At 38.4% G+C, this 26,135-nt stretch overlaps 1 protein-coding gene across 1 annotated transcript in view; it reads left to right on the forward strand.

Annotated features, from left to right (window-relative positions):
• UNC13C (unc-13 homolog C) overlaps positions 1 to 26,135 on the forward strand; it is a 624,577-nt gene that overhangs the window by 550,273 nt on the left and 48,169 nt on the right. Inside the window, exon 29 of the mRNA XM_008016541.3 lies at positions 5,306 to 5,453. Coding sequence (XP_008014732.3) covers positions 5,306 to 5,453 — 148 coding nt within the window. The remainder of the gene's footprint in view (positions 1 to 5,305; positions 5,454 to 26,135) is intronic.

Genomic DNA, 26,135 nt, shown 5'->3' on the forward strand with positions numbered 1-26,135 from the left:
CAGCACATGGTCATCTGGCCACCACTTAATAGCGGCCAGTGATGAGACCTCACTAACTTACAAGTGGAAGTTTTGATTTTTAAGATGCACTATTATTGGAAATTTTTGATGAATGTATCAAAGAAAAATCTGCTCTCCTGCTGTGTATTGCTGCTCCTTCTGTTCTTTGGAACTACCATAAAATTATTCTGTTTCCTTTTCTGTGTGATAGACTTTCAGATATTAAAGAAAACTATCATGCCATCCCATATCATCTGAAGCTGTTTATTGAATAACATGCCTCCTAGACCTTATGAAATTCTTCTCACCTGTCTTTAAATGGCCTCCAGTTTTCATATTTCTTATAAATGATGAAGCCCAAGAATGAACTTAATATCCCAGATGTGTTCTAACCAGCGAAGAATGTTCCTGCCTTACCAAACCCTTATGCTTGACCTACCTATTTTGATGCATGATCAGATTTCACTTGCTTTAATAGCTGCCTTCTCACTTATGCAATCATGTTGAACTTGACAGCAAATAAATCTTTATGACTGTTTAAAATTTTCTGTTGTTAAGCCACTTCACCCCCATTCTGTACTTTGTGATAAACATGAATATGAATATTTATTATAAATTCTGGCTTTTTAGTTTCCTCTTTGCCATCTCATTCTAGAAATGTTGACCCAGCATTCCAGACTACCAGGACCCTTCTAAAGCCAAATTTTGTCATCCAGTGTAACAACTTTAAGCTTCAGTTCAACTGCACATCTGTCAAACATGCTTTCTGCCTTTGTAAGTCCATAGCAAAAATATCAGCCATGATAGAGAGGAAGAGAGAATGTCATCCAGCTAATATCTTTATCCTTCTTTGCACTAAACAACCAACTCCTCCACAGTCCTTCAACTGAGAGGTTACAAATTATTTTCTTCAATAAGGAAATGATCTGTCCGGATTGATTTTGCCCATTTTTTTCCTGCTACTTTAGATCATTGTAAGTAAAACATCTGAACAGATCAAACTGAAGTTTCTTAGATTATACTACAGGCCACAGAGGAATTATAAGAGACCAAGTCTTGGGCTTTTGTTTAGAATCAATGGAAAATAATGCACTTTTCACATGTGTAATGAAAACATCCGGAAGGCTTTAAACCCCACATTTGCAAATTCCTTTCTAGCATGTTATCCCCCAACAAAATGCCCATTATAATGAGTAGAAATCAACTATACTGCACTGCGCTATGGATAGTGGGTTTTGTCTAATAATTAAGACATTTACTTCTATACATCACCCTCACATTTATATCCTTCAAACCCAAGCCTCAGCAAAATGCGGATTCTACTCTCCAGTTCCTTCAGAGTCATGTGCATAGAGTCAAATTTGAATGTAAAATCTCTGAATGCCAAGATTCATGTAATAACTGCAGCCCCGTTTCTCCTGATTATCTGTGCCAGTAAGATAACCAGACTGGTGCTCGGAGATGCTGTCATTCCAGGTTTTGAACACTGTGTGAAAGGTTTTCATAAAGTAGCATTCTCGTCGAGTTTGCATTTGCATAACCACAGAAATCGCCTTCTTCATTGTTAGAGTGAGGAGCGTATGACATGTGTTATTTGACTGTGTCCATTGAACGGGATATTTTCATTCTTACCACTTGGCAATTTGTTTTCTCTTCTGACATAGCTACCCTCTGTCCTGGGTTTCTGTCTCGGGACATTTCATATTGTAAAATACACTCCAAAGACAAAGGCATTAGTTTCTGCCCTTACAAAACTTCTATTCAGTAAATATCCTGCTAGAGACTTTAATGGAATAACAAGTAAAACTCTATGGCTAAAAAAGAGGAAGTCAGTTGAGTATCGTACCTAAAACTATAGGGACCCTTGGGTTTCCTCAGGTGCAAGCACACACCTTATTTATGATTTCATTTCCTGATTAGTCCCCAAAGTCCCAGAGTCCTACAAAATAATGCCTTAGTATTAAAAATATGCCTTTCTAGAAAATTATATTAAAAGATTCAGTACAAGTACTTAGTTTATGCCTTCATAGCTTAACCCTTTTTACCTTCTCCTATGAAGTTTTCCAGGCCCTCGACAATATCTCAATTATATGAAGTTCAGTGACATTCTTCTATTCTTCCCAATCATATTCCATAGAACACTTGTATTCCCAAAGTCTTAGCCCAGTGATATAGGTGTCCTATGGCCTAATAATTTTAGCAACAAGGTATATTAATAAAAGATTACACAGATCTCTTTACCACAGTATGCCTCAGAGCCTTTACCATGTTAATAAGCGTTGGGAATTTTTAGGAGTGCAGTGTCATCTCTTAACTTCCATTGGCCCTCTACTACCTAGAGGCAGCACAGGTTTAGTGATGGGTATAGATTAACAGTAGAAAACAGTATTTGAAAAACTATATCTAGATTATACTTGGGGAACTACAAACACTTCAGTTCTCCTTAAATAGTGCCGAGACTACCAGGGTTTCTCTTGGTTACTTGGGATTGTCCTCTTTCTCTAGTTCATGAGGGTGAATTACCTACTGGCTGCTAAAGTTAAAAACAACAGTACTTAAAAACTCATAGCCACCAAAGAAGTCACTTCTTTGGAAGCCTTTGCTGGCTCCTTAGACAACAGAATTGCATGCCTTCCCGATTATCTGTATTTTCAAATCATTTTTCTAACACCTACAATGTATTGTTGAAGTCATGTGTTTAAATGTTGGTTACATTTCCTACTAGATGATAATACCTTTGGAAGCAACCACTGTATCTCTTTTGCTTTATAATGTTAGCATCCAGTACAAGGTCTGGTTCATGATACAGATATAATAAATATTTATGAAAGAAAAGAGGGAAAAAACAGGTGGCACAGCAGACACTACCACAGATGCTGTGAAGTGTTAAGGTGACTGAAGAATCCACAGTGCAATCTTACAAATTAGACAGTAAATCCTGTGGTCATCCTTATGAATGCTATCACTCATGCTACTTTACATACACTGTTAAAGAACACTTTTTAAAAGAGGGTATAATTGTGATATTCATGCCGTTATAAAATGTGTCAAAATGTTATTTTATTCATCAATTAGTGAGGGAACCAGTTAAGATATTATGACTGTCTCAAAGGAGAATTCCAGAAACCAAGCATATACAAGCAATAAGAAAAGCTGGAATAGAGGAAAGAAAGATTTATCCACAGAGCAATGTTCAGTTTTATTCTGCCCAAAATAATTAATTTGTATTATGAGGGACAAATATCATCTATACTATTATTATTAATTTTCTACAATTTATAGAGTTTTAAAGTAGCCCAAGAACAATGAAAAGTGAGAATAACCCAAATGTGTATCATAGACAGAATACCCATTAATCTTTTCTGCTTATTTTTCCCCAGAAATGGCAAATTTTCATTTTATCAGTTTTGGTTTTCCTTCCCTCTCTTCCTCCTCCTCTTTCTGCTCCTCCTCATCCTCCTTTATTGTAATCATTTAGCACTTATGCTCAGGTTTGACAAGACTGAGGCTTACCTGAGAAATATTAAGAAAGAGAGAGAGTGTGTTTTCCTTTCCAGAGTTTCCCTCCTACTCTTGGCTCGGTTTCTAGCACTGCTCTTTACTCTCAGGCACAGTTACTTCTTTGGATGGCTCCTTGATTCATTATGTAAACAGTCCTCCAGAGAGCACTCCACTACCCTTCTAGGAGATACAGAGTCAAGACCAATCTAAATACATTTACGTGTATCCCTCTCAATATATCCATGAAATCTTTTTTCCATCCTTAAATACTGTGTTTCTCAAAGAAAGGAATTATCATATTTTTTTCATCTGTTAAGGCGCCCGAAACAGTTCTGGACTAACAGTCCTCTAAATACTTGCTGCATGTGAAAATGTTTTAGCATTCTTTATAAGATCCAGGTGTAGAACAATTTTAAAATTATGTTTTTGTATTCTCCTAAAGAGAAGACATTTTCTCCGTGCCTCCTTTTCATACCATATGTAGTTTTTGCCACAGCCTGTGTTTTCACAGAGCACCTAGCTAGAATCAGTGAATGGAACTTCAAAGGACCATAGGTTTCTTTCTCCCTGGGGAGGGTATCTGTAAATGTACCAGTCTTTCTTAAGTTTAAATCCCGATTGCCTAATTTCTTTGGCCTACATCATGAATGTCCTCTACAGTATACTCTCTGAAAGTAGAACCAGATGCTTGCTAATACCCATAAAATTTTTCTGCATCTCTCCTTGAATAGGGGAAAAAAAACTGCAATAATTATGATTTTTGCAGCTCATTGAAATGTCCTGCCTGAGAAATTCTTAAGGAGTGGGAAAGAAGAATGACACATACCCATTTAGGGGAGTGTCTCTGAATAATTTCTTGAGCTTCTTTGGCATATTTCGTTCTGTACTAATTATAGATCACAGTGAGCCACAGTTACTAGTGAGGGCTTTGTTTCCTCTAGTATTGTTGGTACAGGAAGAGAGAAAGAGAACCATTTATCTAACCTTAATAGAATATTATAAATCTATTATTTATAAACAGGTAGAAAAAAAATCCTTAGTTCTATCATATATCTCTAGACAGTCTGCATTTCCAAGAGATGTCTGTCTGTGCATAACACTTGTAGTATGAAAAATGCTAACATCCCTCAGTGACCATATTTATTGTCAATGACCATATATCTTCTCTATTACCTTATTTATACATTTTGGAATATTTTGAGTTTGGTTGAATAACAATAGCAAAAACAAGTTTTATTATATTTATCAGACACAAGGTTCAAGGGCTGTTGGATTTCCAAGGACCACTCTGCCTTGTCAGGTTGGCCTATATCTGCACCACTGTGTGATCAGAGGATTGGGCAGATGGAGTGGCAGACACCTGACCTAGAATTGCAAACTGGTATCTGGAATATATGTGGCCAGAAGCTACCTTCCCTATGAAATTTTGACAACCCTAGGTATTTTTCTCATGTTCAAGAAACAGAAGTCAATAACCAAGTCGATAATTGTGGCCTAAATCCGTTATTCTATAAGGATTCTGACTGCTACATCAGCATGATCTCATTTGTTTAAAGTTTTGCATAAGAGAAAAAGGATTAGGCCTTCTGTGATATGAGGTCTGTGAGGCTGAGTGTCATTTCAGAGATGTCTAGGGGACCTGAATTAGATGTTAATAACTTAGCAATGGGAAAATAGTGGAACCATTTTTTGTATCTTGCATTGATCAAATTGTATTATTCCATTTGAGCTTCTCTATTAGAGTAATAAATTCCTTCCTCCACTACTTCTCTCTAAATGCCTCTGCTATTTTTTTTCTTCGTAGCAATACTTTCATGCAGGAGGAAATGGCCTGAAAAAGAATTTCTTGGAGAAAAGCCCAGATCTTCAGTCTCTGAGATATGCTCTCAGTCTTTATACCCAAACTACTGATGCCTTGATAAAGAAATTCATAGATACTCAAACCTCACAGAGTAAGTAACACATAGGACCTGAGAATAAGGTAAACTGAATACTAAACTAAAATTTAACATCAGAATTATTATATACAGTACTAATAATTTTGTGCTGTTGTGAATTGAAGTATCATTAAAATGGAGAGTTATGGTTAATAGTGAATGCTAATATTTTTTAGTGTTCATGAATTATAATTTTATAAATAATTTTAATAACACTAATATATTCCATACTAAAGCTCTATGGAATGGCTGACTTGTTGGTGATTTTAACTTTCATAAAACTACTTTAAGTAAAATCTACTTTTTAAAATTTATGACCATGATATTTTCTTCAATTCAGTATTAAAAACTCAGTGGATTTCTGGTGTTGGTATCTTCCAAAAAAATGATAATAATTCCCTAAATCCTAACTTCAAATGTAAAATCCTGTGCTGTGGGGTTTCTATAAGAGAAATCTCATTTTATGCTAATTTCATATGAAAAAAATTACAAGATTTCTTTGAAACAGGCCAAGAGGCAGACTTGGTATTTTATTTGAAACTCAGATATGTTTCATGTGTCAAAGTTCCCACCTCATAAGCTTCTAAGATATTACTGTTCAAAAGTGTTTCTTTCAAGTTGCTTTGTGATTTATTATATTTTGGTGATTATATGTATTTAAGATCTGATATTTCTAAGAGATTATTGAAAATGTCAGTGTGAGTCAAAAGAGCCAAATGCAGGCTCAAACTTCAGAAACTAGTAAGTTATACTACAGAAATAATAAAAGTAAGTAAGAGGACACTGTCTTCATTCATGAAAGATCCTTGGAAAAGGGAAAATACAGATAATTTTTTAACTATGATGAAAATACCCTGGACTTATCATTTTTTCCTCTTGGATACATTAATTTTTCTCCCTATATCAAGGATAAAGCTAAAGGTGCTAGGTAGGTAGTCTGCGTATAGCACTTTGTGCTTTCTGATACTGTCCAGTTAAAAATTACAATTATCCCTTTTCATATATCCCAGGTTATACTGTGGGATATTTCCAGAAAGGGAAAAGTTGAGCTCATGAGAGATTGTCAAGAGATGCAGAAACATTCAAAACATTTTTACCTGAATGCATGCTCATGCTCCCTTAAGGTTTTCTAAACTTTATAAATATGAATACAATTCTAATATATCAAGCAAATAGTGTTGTAACTTTACTCGAAGAAAAAAATGAGTATATAGAACTTTTGCTTCATCTTTATAGGTTTACATTTATGTGTACACCCTCCCAACATACACACATACACATATACAGACAGACATCCCTCGGTATCCATGGGTCATTGGCTCCAGGACCTCCCATGGATAACAAAATTTATGGATGCTCAAGTCCCAGATATAAAAAGGTATAGGAGTTGCATATAACGTATGCACATCCTCCCATATATTTTAAATCATCTCTAGAGTATGTAGAATACAAAAAAATGTAAATGATTGTTAAGCAGTATTGTTTATCGAATAACAACAGGAAAAAAAGCCTGTACATGTTCAGTACAGATGCAATTTCTAAAAATATTTTCCATCCGCAGTTGGTTGAATCCATGGATGCAGAACTCATGGATATCAAGGGACGACTGTGTGAGTGTGTGTGTGCATACATCTATGTGTGTGTGTGTGTGTGTGTGTGTGTGTGTATGTATCTATCTATCTATATATATAAAATCAACTATGGTATATGGAATTTGGCATAATTATCTTTTTATTACATGTATTAGTATTATATGAAAACATTAAAAACATATGGGGAGAGGAGAGGATTCTTAATTCTAATAACTCACTGGCAGTGTAATTTTTTTACTCTTAATTTATTTCCCATTCCCTCATTTTCTTTTTCTGAGTATTCAATTTTTCAGATAACTGAAATTGGTAGGCTATAGATATGAAATGGTTTTTAATTTTCTCCAATAACTACCTGTAACTATGCCTTGTGGAAATGTATTTCCACCTCCTCCAGCCCTCCCATCCACCCTCGCCAAGCTGCCCTCCCCAGACATGCTCAGGTCCAAAGGACTTGGTATATAAAAGGGAGTCTGATGTGCCACTTGCTCCTCCTTCCCCATCCACTTCTAGGTCCCTCTTTTCCACAGTGTTTTTGGGAATGGAAACTAAAGGGAAAGAAGAAGAGGTCCTCAATGCTTCCTATACTGTTGCATCCAAATGCTGGTCTCTCGTGTGTGTTTCTGGGGACCTTCCTCTCTGTACATTTCCTTGAGGAGTGAAATCTATTTCAGATCAATTCCTGTCAGTGTCTCCTGTGACTGCCTACTGCAGCATATGCCATAGATTCATGCTGCTTGAAAATCCATTCCTTGTGGCTAGCCCTCTGGAATGGGATTCCAGCAAGTAAGCTAAAGCCCAGCTTCCTCTCGTGAGGTCCACTTGAGCCATAGAAAACTCATACATTCTTCCCAAATTGTTGGTGGCAATGGAGACTTCTCCACTACTACCCAATTTCTCCACCCTGCCATTTCTCTAAAACTCTCTTTTCTACCTGTACATAAGTATTTATACTTCCACATTAGGGGAGAGTAACATGACCATGTTCAATAATAAATGGAGGCAAGCTAAAGTCTTCTCAGTTAGTGAATCCAGGATTTCTGAGGAATATTCATTCCGTCTCTTTTGTTTTTATTCTATCACAATCCCATCTCAATATTCATGACCATAGACTGAATAATAAAGTTAGTCAACACTACACCCTTTAGAAAATTGTGATGGGCAAGAGAGATAGATGAGAATTAGCTACATTTTAGAATGATTTATAGAACCATAAAAATGAAAATATAGTGGAAGATACAATACTTATTTCTGTAACAGATCCTAAAGTTATAGTTAATACTTATAACTTACAAATTCTTCTGTCCAGTCCATGTTCTCTTTGGCGCCAAAGGAAACTCAACTTCCAAGATTCCTTAAGTGACAGAGAAATATAGAAAAGTTTAATTATTGGGGTCTTGTTTATATAGAGTGCTATCTGATTGTTTGAACATTTGACACTGGACATGCTGAAATAGAGGCATTTGGGTTCCACCCTTTGAATTCCATTGGTACTCTTCCTGCAGATGATCATTTCCAATTAATAGTAGGAGTCATTATCCTGTATCTGTTATTCTACCTGTTTTTTTGGTGGCATGAAGTCCAAAATGACCAAATGGAGTTTCAGTTTCCAGTGCATATTAGCCCATTCTCACGCTGCTAATAAAGACATACCCAAGAGCAGATAATTTATAAAGGAAAGAGGTTTAATGGACTCACAGTTCAGCATGGCTGGGGAGACCTCACAACCATGGCAGAAGGCAAAGGAGGGGCAAAGGCATGTCTTACATGGTGGCAGGCAAGAGAGTGTGTGCAGGTGAACTGCCCTTTATAAAACCATCAGATCTCATGAGACTTATTCACTAGCACAATAACAAAACAGGAAAAACCCATCCCTATGATTCAATTACCTCTCACCGGTCCCTCCCATGACATGTGGGAATTATGGGAGCTACAATTCAAGAAGAGATTTGGGTGGGGACACAGCCCAACCATATCACAGTGTAAATACTGTTGCAGTTATCCAAATAATTGGCTAGCACTTAGCACAATACCAAATACCCATGAATAGTTATTGTATTTCATTTTTGTTATTTTAACTTAGATTTTGTTATATAATTTAGAAATATCATAGTGGTGTTATAGTATCAATCAAATATAAAGCAGTAATAGCTGACACTGCTTACCGCAAACACCTGCCACTCTGCCTGAGGAGCCACAGGCACAGGCTCAGTCCCAAGAAGGACCAACTGGAGGGCCAGAGGGTTAATGCCTCAGGGAGCAGCCCCCTACCAATGAAATACAGAAAGTTGGTGGGTAAGAAAGGAAGAAGAGAAAATCTCCATCTTCCTCATTTGTGACAACTCTGATGTGTATTCTAAATACACAGCACTCTAGAGTGTCCCTGTGAGATGAGATCATTTCCCTCAGAAGACTGGCTTGACACACATTTATTTTTTACTTACTATTTTTTTTTTTTTTTTAGCTTACTTTTTTCTTTTCTCACCTCCTGGCTCCTTTCCCAGTGTTTCCTGGGATCCCTCCCCAGGCAGACCACTTACCTTTTGATGCTTGTCTCAGGTTTGCTTCTGGGAGAACCCAAGCCTAAGGTCACATGGCTAAAAAGCAGGGCGCCAGATCCTGGCCCAACACGTATCTAGACTCTGTGCCCTGAGCACTGTGACCACCCCTCCTTGATGACAAGTGAAAAGGCTCACTACCTTGAATGAATGTTTCCCCATTACTTGGGCTTTCTGTCTCATGTTTTCTTAATTTAGAAATACAGAACTAATTAATGAAATACAACTTTTTAAATGAGTAAGTATTATCTGGGGGGAAAAAAAAGCTTGTATTTTTTTCCAAATAATAAGCATAATCATTTACCTTATGATCATAAACCCAACGTGGTTTTTTTGTCTGTTTAATTTTTTTTTTTTGAGATGGAGTCTTGCTCTGTCACCCAGGCTAGAGTACAGTGGCACGATCTCGGCTCACTGCAGCCTCTGCCACCTGGTTCCAGCGATTCTTCTGCCTCAGCCTCCTGGGTAGCTGGGATTACAGGAACAGGCCACCATGCCCAGCATTTTTGTACTTTTTTTAGTAGAGACAGTTTCACCATGTTGGCCAGGCTGGTCTCGATCTCCTGACCCCAGGTGATCGGCCCACCTCAGCCTCCCAAAGTGCTGAGATTACAGGTGAGAGCTACTGTGCCCAGCCTGTCTCTTTAATTTTTAATCCATACTCTGTGGGGGAAATTACTATTTCAAACTATTTCAAATGCGTTGAATTATTATTTAAGTGCTATTTAATCAAAATGTGTGTTGTATAAAATGTCTTGTGATCCTTTAGAAATCTAAGTGCACTTTTCAAAGCATTTGTGTTTTACTTTTCTTATTCTCATATGATTTCCCCTTAACTCCATTTTCTTCTTTCCCTTTCTCATCTCCTTCTCTTTTTTGTTTTTTTCCCTTGCTGTGTTAGAAAAATAACTATAGCATTTGATAAAACGAAAACGTCAATAGCTTATCATTGATTTTTTCACTATTTTCAAGTTTTAAGACATACTTCCCTTTAAAAATATGTTTAATTGAATTCAACTTTTTAATAAGTGGGTTTATAAGTGTGGCAAACCTCTCGTATCTCGCTCATTGACTCTTTTTTCCTTCTTCACCTCTTTCTTGCTCTTTTCTGTCCTATGTTTGAACTCTTACCTCCTTCATTATTCTCTTGTGAAAGAGATTTGGATGTCATCTTTCTGAAGCAGTTAGACAAAAAGAAAAAAAAAATACTCTACAAGGAATTGAATCCCATTAGAAATTTATGAACCACATAATTCAAATGTGATTTTTCATATGGGAAAAACAGTCTTCTCTTCCCTCTCTGTTCCAAATATGGAAAATAAACAAATCCGAAATGGATGTAGAATTATTCTTCAGTTTTTAAGTGGAACTGAGAATTTCATATATGAGTAACATGTTTATTATTCTAGAAACGTACTGCAATACTAAAACACCATCTTATTCTGCATCCATTTCACAAACATTTACTCAGTGTCACCTCTGAGCTACGTTTCATACAATGAGAAATATGGTCAAAGGTGAATATGATGTTATGTATGCAAGTTGCTCTAATACAGCGCTTCTTAAGTAGGGGGGGTTTTCTCCCTCAAGAGACATATGGTAATGTCTGCACATCTTTGGATGTCACATCCTGGGGTGGTGGTCCTGTTACTGGCATCTAGTGTAGAGGCCAGGAATGTTGCTAAACATCTACAGTGCATAGGACAGCCTTCCTGTAATACAAATTCATCTGGCTCTAAATAGCAGTGGTACTCAGTCTGGGACACCCTACTCTAATACAGGCTGAAAAGTAAGAAGTGAAATTTTGGCCTGAAGAGACAGAAAAGGCAGAGAGGTGGTTAAGTAGATTGGGTCATGAGAAGGTAGAAGAAGAAATGTATTCCGGATAAAGAAACTGTCCAGGAAAGTATGTACTTGCAATCTTATTTTAAAATCCCAATGTGGCAAGCATGTCCACAGTATATTGTCACTGGTGAAAAAACATAATTTTTTTAAAAACAAAATTCACCACCTCACCCCCTATTTTAATCAATAGATATTATTAAAAGTATCTTAAATTTCTTTGCACCATTAAAATATATAAAAATACTGTGGTAGGTTTAATGTAACATTAGCAGAAATTTTAATATATGTTGGAATTATCACATGTTATTTCTCCAAAATTTGACTCAGTGGTTTAAAATGGATAGCTAGCTTGAAATATTAACATTTTTATTGCTGTTTTTTTCTTAAGAATGCATTACTTACAGTTTTAGAAGCTGGTAGAAAATTTATTTCTTGCATCTTGATTACAATGTTAATAAAAAAAATATTTTTGTAACGGCTATTTCATTATACCAAGGGCTCTTTGAATATTTCATGCAGGAGCAGACAGTGAAAAATGAATAAAACTTGAACATATTAAATACAGTTTTTTCGATGAATAACACGATTTGAAATAAGGCACAGAATGATTAACTGCTGAGCCATCCTCTGTTTCCTTCTCTGAGTTTTTGTTGCAGCTTGAGTGACCTGAATCACAAAAGCTTTACACAGAAAAGGGACATTTTATATAGAAATTACAACTGTCCTACCAAAATATTAATAGTTAATGCCTATGTGAATTAAAATACAAGAGCTGAAGTGTTTTTATTCTGTGATCTGTCATCTTTTTTCGTTTTAATGAGTGAAGTCTTTCAGTCCCTGCTTATTTTAAGTTTCTTAAAATTTAGATTAGATCGGCCGGGCACGGTGACTCAAGCCTGTAATCCCAGCACTTTGGGAGGCCGAGACGGGCGGATCACGAGGTCAGGAGATCAAGACCATCCTGGCTAACACTGTGAAACCCCGTCTCTACTAAGAAATACAAAAAACTAGCCGGGTGAGGTGGCGGGTGCCTGTAGTCCCAGCTACTCCGGAGGCTGAGGCAGGAGAATGGCGTAAACCTGGGAGGCGGAGCTTGCAGTGAGCTGAGATCCGGCCACTGCACTCCAGCCTGGGCGACAGAGCGAGACTCTGCCTCAAAAAAAAAAAAAAAAAAAAAAAAAAATTTAGATTAGATCATTTTGATCATTTTAATAACCTGTATCCTGCTGAAGTAGAGTATAATGTATTTTAATTTGAGATGGAAAGCAGATACCTACTGATTCCCATTCTGGAATCTATTAATATACTTCAGTATGCTTTGTGTATTGCATTAATGTTATGGGGAGATTGCTCACTCTTCTTTTTATTGGTCATTTTTATAATTTAAGTGGAAGAAATATGTCACTTATTTATTATTATTATTTTTTGAAATGGAGTCTTTGTCACCCAACCTGGAGTGCAATGTCATAATCTCGGCTCACTGCAACCTCTGCCTCCTGAGTTCAAGTGATTCTCCTGCCTCAGCTTCCTGAATAGCTGGGATTACAGGTGCCCACTGCCACACCCAGCTGATTTTTGTAATTGTAGTAAAGACAGGGTTTTACCGTGTTTGCCAGGCTGGTCTCGAACTCCTGACCTCAGGTGATTCGCCCATCTTGTGTCCAGAATATAGGATGAAAAGTTTAAATGCCAGATTATATTATCCAAGCACACTTTTATTGTCAGGAGTAAAATTTGGAAGCGTCTCAAACATAGTTATTTGGGATCATATCACCTAATGAAAGCATTGATTATCTCTAATTATATTCCTCAAACTATAGAATATATGCCCAGAAGTAGAAAATAAACCCTTTTCTGAAATGGTTCACTGTGGAAAGAATGAACCATTTTCTTATCAGAAATATAGAAGAACTTAGTATTTCATTGGCAGAAATACTGTTCTCAATTTTTTTTTTTAAATGAACTTTTTGGCCAAGAGCCACAGCTGAAATTTCAACTGGATAGCCCTATGAGAAAAAATGCTGTGAAATGTCTTCAGTTCCTATGCTTGGTCATTTTCAACTTAATACTGATTTTAACACATAGAAGTTATTTCTCATATTGGCTGATAAGCTTGTCAGAGATAATCAGAGATCTGGAATCCTGTGCAGCAGGTCTGTGTCACTCTCTGCCCCTTAGGCACCATTGGACTATCTAGAATTGCCTTCTAAGACAAGAGGTTAGCATTTCTCTAGAGTCCTAAGTGTAAAACTGAGGAGAATCTGTGAAATATGACTCTTCAAACACTGCAGTCTTTCTGATGACATTAACTTCACCAAGGTGGATGAGGGTCTTCAGTGCAGTCAAAGAGCTATACACAAATACCTTTAATAGGAGCGGTACTGTGATAGGATTCTAAGGATGTTGACTCCCAAAGTAGAAATGGCAAGTATTAAATCAGGTTACACTGATGCTAAGCAAACATCTTGTGCACTAACCAAGTTGTCTACCTCTGTGCTATTCATCCCCCAAATCCTGCAAGACCAGTAACATTCTCCACACTTCTCAGATTTAGACACGATGAGTAAAGATTTTACAAATAGATTTTAAAACTTGCTAAGGTGGTTGGTCAAGTAGATAAATGACAGAGACAATGCCCCTCCCACTGTCTCACACTCATTTTCGTCGGAAAGAAATCAGTCTATCGTTATTCCTTCCCACAGCCCATGCTTTCTTCTCCCTAGCTTTCAATAATTGGGTGTACTTCCTTCTCCGCACTCCACATGTTAGTTTCACTGAATCTCTCTTCTCTTCAGGTGATGATCTTTAAGCTGATACTTGGTCTTCATGTTGGCAATAAACCCCCTCCACAAACTTCTAAATTCTTCCTCTACTCCACAGTTTCCCTTCATTCTGGCTGCAGTTACTGGGTAGACTCAGTAGACAGGACACCTTTTACGTAATAAAAGGAGGAATTGACGTTGTAGACATCCAAGCTAAATGTAAGAAAATACATCCTGCTTCCAGGACACTCTTTCTAACCTAGCCTGGAGTCTACCATGCACATTTAGGACATTGCTGCTTTGCTCTTTCCTCCCTGTCCCACTCTTCTCCACTCTTGTCCCCCACCAGCACAAGGATTCATCTTGTGACAGTTCCCTAGCAGTTGAGTCATTTCATGATTGATAGTTGGCAATCCTCTTCTCTCACAATGTAAGCCCTAGTAGGATAGGCAGTTTGCTTATTCATCTTTAAAATCTAAGTGCTCAGTACAGTACTGGATGCAAAGCAGGTGCTTAGTGAGTTTTAGAACAAATGAAGACTATTAAATTCAATGCAGAAAATCTCAAATTGTGTAATATGACATAGTTCTCATATTTGAATGTATGTGATTACAGACTTTTATTGAGGCAACTATGTTTGTGGTCCTGTTCTAGGTACTGTAGAACATCCAAAGTGTGTATGAGTGTGTGCGCATCCTTAGAGAGAAAAAGTTTATAATTTTACAACTGACACTATTCATTAATTATCATACAAAATAAAAGTAAGTGCCATTGGATAAATACAAAGGGATATATAAAGTTAGAAAGAGAGAATAAGACTACTTTTCCTTTTTTTTTTTTTTTTTTAGCAAACTCTTGAAATCATGATGTTTTATTCAGTCTGTTACATGAAACTCAAAAAACGACCAGGAAAAAATGAAGTATGTCCCTGTGCACACTTAGGTCACTGAAAGATCCATTTATCCTTTCATGTGACTTAGTTTTAGGAGTATTTGTCTGTGCCAGGCTTTGTGCTAGGTAAATTATCGTGAAAGTCGATGCCAAATATCTCTTATTTGCCCCTTCTAATCTACTTTCCCCCACTCCATAGGAGGCTGAGCTGTGTGGGTCACAGTCTTGGGCCGGCTTACTCCCTGTTTCCCAAGTGGTTCAGACAGCAGGGAGCCTCTCCTAAGAGGGAAGAGAAAGTTCAGATATTCCTTCTCCAGTCTCCCTCTGGACAGGTTCCTCTCAGCCTGGCTCTGTCCTTTGACTCTAAGCCTCTCAATGTCTTTTCTAGAAAACTCTCTCTTTCCAGGTTCCAGTAACTCCTTCGTCCCCTCATGATTTATAGCCGAGGGCTGTTAGCAGCTCCACTTTCCCTTGTCATTTCTCTAGAACCCAGCGAAACCCTCATAAAAAGTCTCTTCTCAAACCATCCTAAAATTCCTCAAATTCTAGTTTCCATCTGTTCGCTATTCCTACTATGATACAAGAAAAATCTTTAGAGTTTTGCCAGGTTTTTTTCCACGGCAACGCCTTCATTTGGGTCAAAGATGGACATGTTGAAATAAGCATGTCAAGCATCAGAATAATGCTCTTTGGAGTGAGAGGAAACATCAAATGTTGACACCCCTTTGTCCAGAATGAACAAACAAGCTCTCCACAGGAATATTTCCATTACAATCTGGGCAGGACATCAAAATCCCAAATCCCACTTTCTCACAATACAGTTTATTTGGTCTAGCATTTTATCTTTTCTGGAAATCTGAAATCAGATTAAGATAACTGGGAATCTTTGTAAAGTCATTTGTAAAATTTAAGAGTTCTCACAGCATAGAATAAACACGTGTTTATTGCATGTCATGCCATGGGGAAATTATCACTTTTAATGTAATGACAGACTAAAATGTACCTATTTTTAGCTCAGAAAAGGTGTACTTCTAGTGGTTCTTTATTCATTTTTTGTCATGAATACTTGAAAGATTACATTTTTTATAGCATATACATTTTCAATCAACAACTATGTGTGTAATGCGTTTCTTTATTTCTCAATTTGGTGAGAGCCAGATCTCATTCCAAGGTTATACTGAGTATCAGTGATTAGAATTCCTGTTTCCTGACTTCAAGTGTTCTCTGTTACTTGCCTCTCAAAGAGTAAGATTGGTTTAAATAATTATGAAGGTAATATACATGTATTCTCAAAAGAAACAGAAACACTTGACATTTGTTTACATCTGAAGTTATATATAAAGTTTACATATAAAGTAAAAACCACTCACACTACAGTTTACTACCATTTATAAGCACCTTCGTGTATTTTTGTCACTTGAGCCTCAGAACAACCCTCTAAAGCCAGACAGAGGGCTGGGCATGGTGGCTCACACCTGTAATCATAGCACTTTAGGAGGCCAATGTGAATGGATCACTCAAGGTCAGCAGTTCGAGACCAGACTGGCCAACATGGTGAAACCCCGTATCTACTAAAAATACAAGAATTAGCCAGGCATGATGCTACATGCCTGTAGTCCCAGCTACTCGGGAGGCTGAGGCAGGAGAATCTCTTGAACCCAGGAGGTGGAGGTTGCAGTGAGCCGAGATCGTGCCGTTGCACTCCAGCCTGGGGTACAAGAGTGAAGATCCATCTCAAAAACTAAATAAAAATGAATAAACAAAAAATAAAGTCAGACAGAGATATTCAGAATATTGGTGTAATATTCCAAAGGGCTTCTGGGTGCCCTTTTGTGACAGTCATCTCATCCAAGAGCAATGGATGTCACTGAAGTGATTTAAGCAAGAGTGCAACATGGGTAATAGACTGAAGGGAGACAAGACAGGAGCAGACACACTTCCAGGCTCCGATAAAAATCCGGGTGAGACATGGCATGGGGCTTGGATGGTGGAATAGTGACAAAGAGATATGGACAGACTCAAGATATAGATCAGCAGTAAAATAGGCAAGTGTTAGTGAAATAAATCTTAAGTTAATAAAAGTTAGGATATAAAATTTCTTCTACAGGATTCCAAAGAAAAGCAACAATTACTTCTGTGTGATGAAAAGTGGGGTTGATTTTTTTTCTCTGCCTGCTTATAGTTTTCTAGACTTTCACATTATCCCAAAATGTCTAGATATTTATTTTTGAATTACAATTTTATTTAAAAATATAAAAAATACTTTCTTATGCAAAGTAAATTAGTTTAATTGATTGCCAAGGTGCAGTTTATTCAAAGTGGTAGATTTTGAAGTCTTTTAAGGCCTTGGATTTAAATCTGAGCTGGAATAAATAGTCCATTAAATTTGCTCTTGGCTGGGCGCTGTGGCTCAAACCTGTAATCCCAGCACTTGGGGAGGCCGAGGTGGGTGGATCACGAGGTCAGGAGATCGAGTCCATCCGGCTAACATGGTGAAACCTCGTCTCTACTAAAAATACAAAAAAAAAAAATAGCCAGGTGTGGTGGCACACACCTGTAGTCCCAGCTACTTGGGAGGCTGAGGCAGAAGAATTGCTTGAACCTGGGAGGCAGAGGTTGCAGTGAGCCGAGATCGTGCCACTACACTCCAGCCTGGGCGACAGAGCGAGACTCTGTCTCAAAAAACAAAAACTATAAAAAACAAAACAAAAAGAAACTTTCTCTTTAGGATTTAAAGAATCTCATAATTTCTCTGTGGGTAGCATAATTGCCTGGAGTGGGAGTCACCTGTTATTTGTACACACATATAAACATTACATATGTACACACAACTTATAAACCTTATTTTAATGAAAAAATTTACCAGAGTGGTTGTATAATGCACTGACTAAAATGAAGTGCTGAGTTAATTATAAAGCAAGTATTTTGAAAATTGTGTAACACCTTTTTATTATGGGTAGCTATGACACTTTTTAATATTTTTGTTACTGCTGTTTGTTTTGTTTTAGGTCTGGTTAGAAAGCAAAACAGAGGTTAGAATAAGTTGTTTGGGAATCGTATGGAAATTCTGACATGTCAGAAAAATACTCTACAAATCACTGAGCCAAGAAAGCAAAACGCAATACAATTTCTCTGTCCCCACTGAGCCATCATGCCTGTTTTTGTTCACTGAGAACAGGTTTGGTGACCAATGGGGTTGGTGGCATTAATTGGAAACTTCAGACCACTGCCTCCCAACCTGCACGTGTCCTTCACAGCTGATTTCTGAGAGAAGATGGGACGTTTTCTCCTTCAGTTATCCTTTGGCACTAGAAGTTAAGCCTTGTTATTATGTGTTTCATCTATGTTAGAAAAAGGAATATCAACTATGTTAAATGGCATGAAAATAGTAAACCTAAATCTTTAAAGGTTGGAAGCTAACCTTGTATAAACCTCTGGTGTAAAACTCTCTGCTTATTCATGGAAGACAGGCAAGAGATGTGAAAACAGGTGAATGGAGAGCTATGCAGACATGGACCAAGCATGTGCTCTGCTTCTACCTGGCTATAAGACCTGGGAAAAGTCACGTATCCTCTCTTAGTCTCAATTTTGTCATCCGTAAAAATGGAAAGCATAATAATTCATACCGTGTGGAGCTGCTGGGAGAACTACACATGGCAATACCTGTGAAACACTTTGCACATAGAAATCTCCATGAATCTTCACCATTCGTATGGCATCATCATCATCATTAGATGTCCTCTGTCTCAGAAGTGACTCTTTTGTCTACAAAACATTGAGAGACACCCCTCAGGATGCAGCTCCCTAAGCAAGTAAGCCAATAATCATGTGTTCTGCTGTGAGCTATACCTCCACATTCTCAGAGAGACTGAGAGATCTATGACACCTGAATGATTCACACCTGCAATTTCCAGGAACCCCTTCTCCATACACTCCACGGTAGTCAAATAATCATATATTTATTGAACCTGTGCTGTGCACAAAGCACCATGCTAGGTATGTGACACCAGGGATAGATTCTTTGCTCCAAGAAGCTTATGATGAAGACAAAACAACTGTATGAAGAGAAAAAAGAATCATTCAAGGTAGTTTATGCTAGATGCCAGATGCATCTAAAAATCAAAAGTAGAGGCTTCCAGAAGGGGAGAGATGACTGTGATGGGAGAGTTGGGAGCCTTCAGGGAAGACATCAGGTTCAAAGTGGGTTTTCAAGAAGATGTGTGGCTCAAGTAAAGAAAGGAGAAATGTAGGCATGTCAGAAAGACACAGAGATCAGGTTGACAAGGAGACCAATCAGAGTGGAGTAGAAAGGTGTTCTCAAAGTATAGTCCCAGAACAGCAGCCTCAGGATTACCTGCTCAGGCTGTCATAATAAAATAACAAAGACTGAGTGGCCTAAACACAAAAATTTATTTTCCAGTTCTGAAGGCTCTCCTCCTGGCTTGGAGACAGCCTTCTTCTTGCTGTGTCTTTACATGTTGAGACAGAGATCCTAAGTTCTCTGGTGTCTCTTTATAAGGCTACTAATCCCATCAGGCCATGGCCCCACCCTATTATCTCATTTAACCTTAGTTATTTCCTTAGAGGCCCCATCTCTAAATACAGTCACACTGGAAATTAGGACTTTAACATATGAATTTGGGGGAGATACCGACATTCTATCTATAGCACGTGGAAACTTTTCAGAAGTGCTAAATCTTGGGCTTTACCCTGAAACTACTGCGACAGAAACTCGAGGAGTCAGGCTCAAATATCTCTTTTAATCAGCCTTTTTGGTGCTTCTGAGTTTGAGAACCACTAAAGAGTCAATAGGGGAAGTGAATGGAGGGGAGACGAAAGAAGTAGATTGTCATCAGAATTTGGAGAATTTTGAGCCTCAAGAATGTGGAGGTTGGTCTTAGTGGGAGACCTAGAAAGAGAGGAGGTCATACAGGTTAATATAAACCATTTATTTTGCCATCTGCTTGTGGAAGAAAGGGGAGGAAGGAAAGGAGGAGAAAAGGAAAGAAGGAAGGAATTAAGAGAAAGGGAAGGAAGGAGAAAGAGAGGGAATGAGGATGGGAGAGAAGGCGGCCTTTTGGAAAACAGTTTCATAGTTTAGGTATTCACATTCTAAGTGTAGTAATAGCAGGAATGGAGAAAAGGGATGAATATGATAAATATTATTAAAATCTAGAGGTCATTCCAGGGTCAAGCAAGCAAAGGAGAAAGGGGAATTAGGTAACTCATAGATCTGTGCAACCTACCACTGACGAAAATTTGGAAGCTTAGATGGGGAGCTGATTTGAGGCACAGATTCACTTTTATTTATTTGTGCTGATGTTAACAGGAGGACATCGAACTATGTCTACTAAGATATGAAATATGGTTAAGAGAGCAGTCAGTTCTGAAACTACATTCAGGAGGTGATTCTTGAATCCTGTGGAGCCTTTGCAGTTCTGAGGAAGGGCGTACAGTGAGAGAGGATAAACCAAGTCACAGAGAAAGCCACTATTTCAAGGAAAGCAAAGGCCCAGAATGAGGGTGAAGATAAGGGCAGGGTAAATTTCAATGACATTTCAATGTTTGTGCTGGTTAGTCCCTCAAAAGGCCTCTCAGTCTGAGCTCTGCAGAAGGCACATGTTTGCAAGTCACTGTGAGTCCTCTGGACAAATCACTGTGCCTGTGAACGGGGCCAACTAGCCAAAACTGTGAATTACGACGACCACCACTACTGTTAGCCTGACCCCTTGTTAAACAGGATAATGGTTTTCAGTACCAGCTAAAAGAATTTTAAAATGTTGACCATTTCTATTACTTAAGTAATGTGCTACCATTTATAAGTAATATAAATGTTGGTCATTTATATTACTTAAGCAGCATGCTACAGAAACCCTGTGCTACAGAAACCCTAAGGGGTTTCTGTAACAGTAAACTGACGGTTCTCTAATGCAGTTCAGCATCACCTGTCGGGCTTGTTTCGGGCTCGTTTGACCACAGATTGCTGGGTTGCATTCAGAGATTCTTATTCAGTGGGTCTGGGTGGGGTCTGAGAATCTGCATTTATAATAAGCTCTCAGACACAACTGATGATGCTGGTTTAGGAACCACAATTTGAGAACCATTGTTAAGCCTCACGCCACGCCATTCCTATCATGAGAGCCACCTGTAGCTAATTCAGGGCAACTTGTCGGCTGCAGACTATAACTATAGCCTAGTGGTTTAGCAATATAAACCACTAGATAAAAGAAACCCTCAAAGATCAGAATAGGAAAATATAGAGTCGATGAACAATACGATTTTTCCAAATGAGAGCATGTGTTTTATAGCCTCAAAAGAATATTTTCACGTAGACTGCGCTAAAATAACAAGATAAATCTGAAACTAAAGCTTAAAAAGGCCTTTATGAAACAAAAACACGTTCACACCTGAGGTAAAGGGCTACCTAGTTCCCTCATTTTTTTCTCATATCTTAGCTTTCATTTAAATGGCATTGCCATTTTATGTATAATAGGAGAACCTAGAAATTTGATTCCTGTTTATTTGTGCAAACCAAAGGGGTTATTTCCAAATATTTTCAGTTTTTCTTCACGTATAATAGAAATGATTTAAAAGCCAGGTTTTGTTGGAAACTGCCATAAATGTGGTTAATAGTGGCTGCCTCAGCATCCATTTTCAGGCCTGACCTAAGTTGTCTGAAGCCCATTCTCACTGTATCACCTCTGGTCTGGGTAACACTTCCCTTCCCTGAGTGGTTGTGATGTGGTCCATTTGTTCTTCATCCCACTGAACCAAAACCCACACAGCCCGCAGCTGCTGACCATGATAAAACCTAATGGCCAACACCAGGGTCCTGTAAATAAGCCCTGCTTCCTACATGTTCTCTTAAATCAGCCAAGCCACACCCCCGACGAGAAAGCCCCAGGACATAGCTTCAGGCCCTTGCTCGCTCTGCCCTCCGGCTTCCCACGGCCTCCAGACTCGCGCCGCTCGCCAGACCTCTGGGATGTGAAAGTAAGAGATTTCTTCGGTTCATGCGTTTTCGTTTCACCTCCTCCTTGTGCCTCACCTGACTGACACCCTAGAACCTACCTTTCCCCCTGGCCAGGGCTCTCCTGGAAATTGGCTGGTTTCTGGCGCCCTCCAAAGAGAGACCTCAAGACCAAATTAGGAACCTAAATATATAAATCACAACAGAACGCTTGGTTGTTTACTGACAATATATATTTATAATGTAAAATGTGTTTATGATTTAGAACACACTAGACTTATTCTAGCTCTAAATTGCATTGCTATCTTGTAATATGCCGTTATGCCTCGTTTCATTTCATTTTCCACTTGAAGTCATTTTATTCCCTCAGTTTATAAACACCTCGAATTCTTTAGCCTAAAAGGCAAGGTAACCTGATAGAGCATCCCCCTTTGTAACCATAGCCCCCAATGCAGAACAAATTAAACGTGCAAAACTGTGAGCACCATGCCCTACATTGTTAAAGAAGGAAAACGATGTTGAAAGGCACTGAAAGTCCTTATGAAGAAATTCAAAAGAGGAGAAGAGTAGACAGATGAAAAGGAAATGGAAAAAGTCAGGTTTTCTTTCCTTTAGGAGTAAGCCAATTTGGAAACTAGGGGGTAAGTGTTACAGTCCATTTAGATGGCAGGTATTCTTAGTATTGACTAAGAAAACGTTATGATACAAATGTTCATTGTGCAAAGCACACCTGTAATATTTCATCTGGTCCTTTCAGTGACCCTATAAGAAACATGAAACATTTTCAGATGAGACTGGGCTTCAGGGTGAAATTAGGTGACTGGTAAGACATATAGAGAGTAAGTAGTGGAACTGGATTTAAATCCAAATTCTTCCAACTGTAAGCACAGGGCATTTTCCACTCATCAGCCCAGTAACCAAAGAAACCTAATTTTTCCAAACATTTAAAGTGATGCTGTGGCCATTTGAGTAAAACCAATTTTGGCCTATACTTTTGATTCTTCACCACCAGCCTACCATTGGTTATCTGATATGGGCAGCAGAATTAAGAGGTAATGAATTCTAACAGAACCTCTCATTATTTGTGTGGATGCGGTAGTAACCGAGATGGTGATATAGTTTGGATGTTTGGCCCCTCCAAATCTCATGTTGAAATGGGATCCCCAGTGTTGGAGGTAGGGCCTGCTGGCAGGTGTTTGGGTCCTGGGGCAGATCCTGCATGAATGGCTTGGTGCCCTCCTCATGGTAATGGCTGAGTTCTTGGTCTATTCATTCTGTAAGATCTGGTTGTTAAAGACTGTGGTACTGCACCCGTGTCTCTCTTGCTTCCTCTCTCACCATGTTAAATGCCAGCTGCCCTTTGCTTTCTGCCATGATTGTAATCTTCCTTAGGCCTCAAAAGAAGCAGATGCTGGCGCCATGCTTCTTGGGCAGTCTGCACAACCATGAGTCAAATAACCCTCTTGTCTTTATAAATAACCCAGCCTCAGGTATTCCTTTATAGCAATGCAAAATGGATTAATACAGACGGGGAGATACAGGTATTAATTTAACAGATGCTTATATATTGCCTCATATTCTCACTGGGACTGGGAAGTGTTAGAGGAATATAATTGAAAATAGAATCTGCTCCTAATCCAGAAAACTTCTCACAAAGGTAGAAGAGAAAGAACACAGTTTTATTGAATAAGCATTAAACCAGAGTGAGATGCACGTCTCAGGAAATCAGCTAAGAAATTGCAAAGACAGAAAAACATCTCACCTTTTTATATAACAAGCAGATATAACCTTTTATATACAGATTCTCAAGGTAAACAATAACTTGTCCTCAAGGGGACTTTACAGCACCATTTGTCAAACAACTTTCATCCTAAATTCCCTTAGTAATTGGGGTAACCGTCTGTGTTAGACAATTGGCTTTATCCAAAGCAATAATAAACTTCTTATATCTTTATAAAAGGAGGTTGTCTTGCAACTTGGAGTAAGATCAGCTGAAATTACCCTCCTAGCCTCCTACAGAACCTGATAAATAGAGGTATTATCTTCCCTGATAATTTTCAAAGTGATGATTCCCTGCTCTTTGAGAATGGTATCCTTGGGTCTTAAAACTAGCAAGAGACTAAGTTAGTTTTTAAAAATATTTATATACATTTCAAAATGGCAAAGATGTACAAGCTCTCTAAAGTAAATACCCTAAGAAAAGCCTGTTTGTTTCCTTATTTTTTAACATGGAGAACATATTAGTGATATAGTCCTTATAGGCTTCTTAACAAAATACTACAGGGTGGGTAACTTAAACAACAGATATTTATTCCCTCAGTTCTCAAGGCTGAAAGCCGAAATGAAGGTGCCAGTGGGGTTGGTTTTTGGTGAGATTGCTCTTCCTGTCTTGCAGACAGTTACCGTTTCACTCTGTTCTCATGGCCTTTTCCCCATGCAGAGGGAAAGAGATCTCTGGTGTCTCTTCCTCCTCTTAAAAGGACACCAGTCCTATCATATTGGAGCCCCATCCTTGTCACCTCATCTAACCTTAATTAACTCTTTAAAGTCCCTTTCTTCCAGTAAAGTCACACTGGAGGGTGGGACTTTCACAAACAAATTTAGGGGGGACACAATTCAGTCCATAACAAAAGGTTGAGCTTTTTATTTTTAGTTGGCATTTGCCCTTACAGGAATAACAAGCCAGGCTAAGTCCTTGTCATCATGGATGCAAGTACTGCAAGTTGCCAGTAATAATCAAGGAAATAAACAGTGATGAGTGAAGGCCCTTGGCTCAAGGATGAGAAGAAACCAGCCAGCTCCTGGTTTTCTTGACACTGTTTTCCATAGTTGCTGTACTAGTTTACATTCCCACCAGCAGTGTGAAAGTGTTCCCAGATCGCTGCAACCACACCAACATCTACTGTTTTCTTTATTCTTTTTTTTTTTTTTTTTTTTTTTATACTTTAAGTTCTAGGGTACATGTGCACAACGTGCAGGTTTGTTACATATGTATACTTGTGCCATGTTGGCGTGCTGCACCCATCAACTCGTCAGCACCCATCAACCAGTCATTTACATCAGCTATAACTCCCAACGCAATCCCTCCCCGTTCCCCCTCCCCATAATAGGCCCCGGTGTGTGATGTTCCCCTTCCCGAGTCCAAGTGATCTCATTGTTCAGTTCCCACCTATGAGTGAGAACATGCGGTGTTTGGTTTTCTGTTCTTGCAATAGTTTGCTGAGAATGATGGTTTCCAGCTGCATCCATGTCCCTACAAAGGACACAAACTCATCCTTTTTTATGGCTGCATAGTATTCCATGGTGTATATGTGCCATATTTTCTTAATCCAGGCTGTCACTGATGGACATTTGGGTTGATTGCAAGTCTTTGCTATTGTGAATAGTGCCGCAGTGAACATACATGTGCATGTGTCTTTATAGCAGCATGATTTATAATCCTTTGGGTATATATCCAGTAATGGGATGGCTGGGTCATATGGTACATCTAGTTCTAGATCCTTGAGGAATCGCCATACTGTTTTCCATAATGGTTGAACTAGTTTACAATCCCACCAACAGTGTAAAAGTGTTCCTATTTCTCCACATCCTCTCCAGCACTTGTTGTTTCTTAATGATCACCATTCTAACTGGTATGAGATGGTATCTCATTGTGGTTTTGATTTGCATTTCTCTGATGGCCAGTGATGATGAGCATTTTTTCATGTGTCTGTTGGCTGTATGCATGTCTTCTTTTGAGAAATGTCTGTTCATATCCTTTGCCCACTTTTTGATGGGATTGTTTTTTCTTGTAAATTTGAGTTCTTTGTAGGTTCTGGATATTAGCCCTTTGTCTGATGAGTAGATTGCAAAAATTTTCTCCCATTCTGTAGGTTGCCTGTTCACTCTGATGGTAGTTTCTTTTGCTGTGCAGAAGCTCTTTAGTTTAATTAGATTGCATTTGTCAATTTTGGCTTTTGTTGCTGTTGCTTTTGGTGTTTTAGACATGAAGTCCTTGCCTATGCCTATGTCCTGAATGGTATTACCTAGATTTTCTTCTAGGGTTTTTAAGGTATTAGGTCTAACATTTAAGTCTCTAATCC

The sequence above is a fragment of the Chlorocebus sabaeus genome, chromosome 26 (assembly GCF_047675955.1).
Source record: "Chlorocebus sabaeus isolate Y175 chromosome 26, mChlSab1.0.hap1, whole genome shotgun sequence".
NCBI classification, from domain to species: Eukaryota; Metazoa; Chordata; class Mammalia; order Primates; family Cercopithecidae; genus Chlorocebus; species Chlorocebus sabaeus.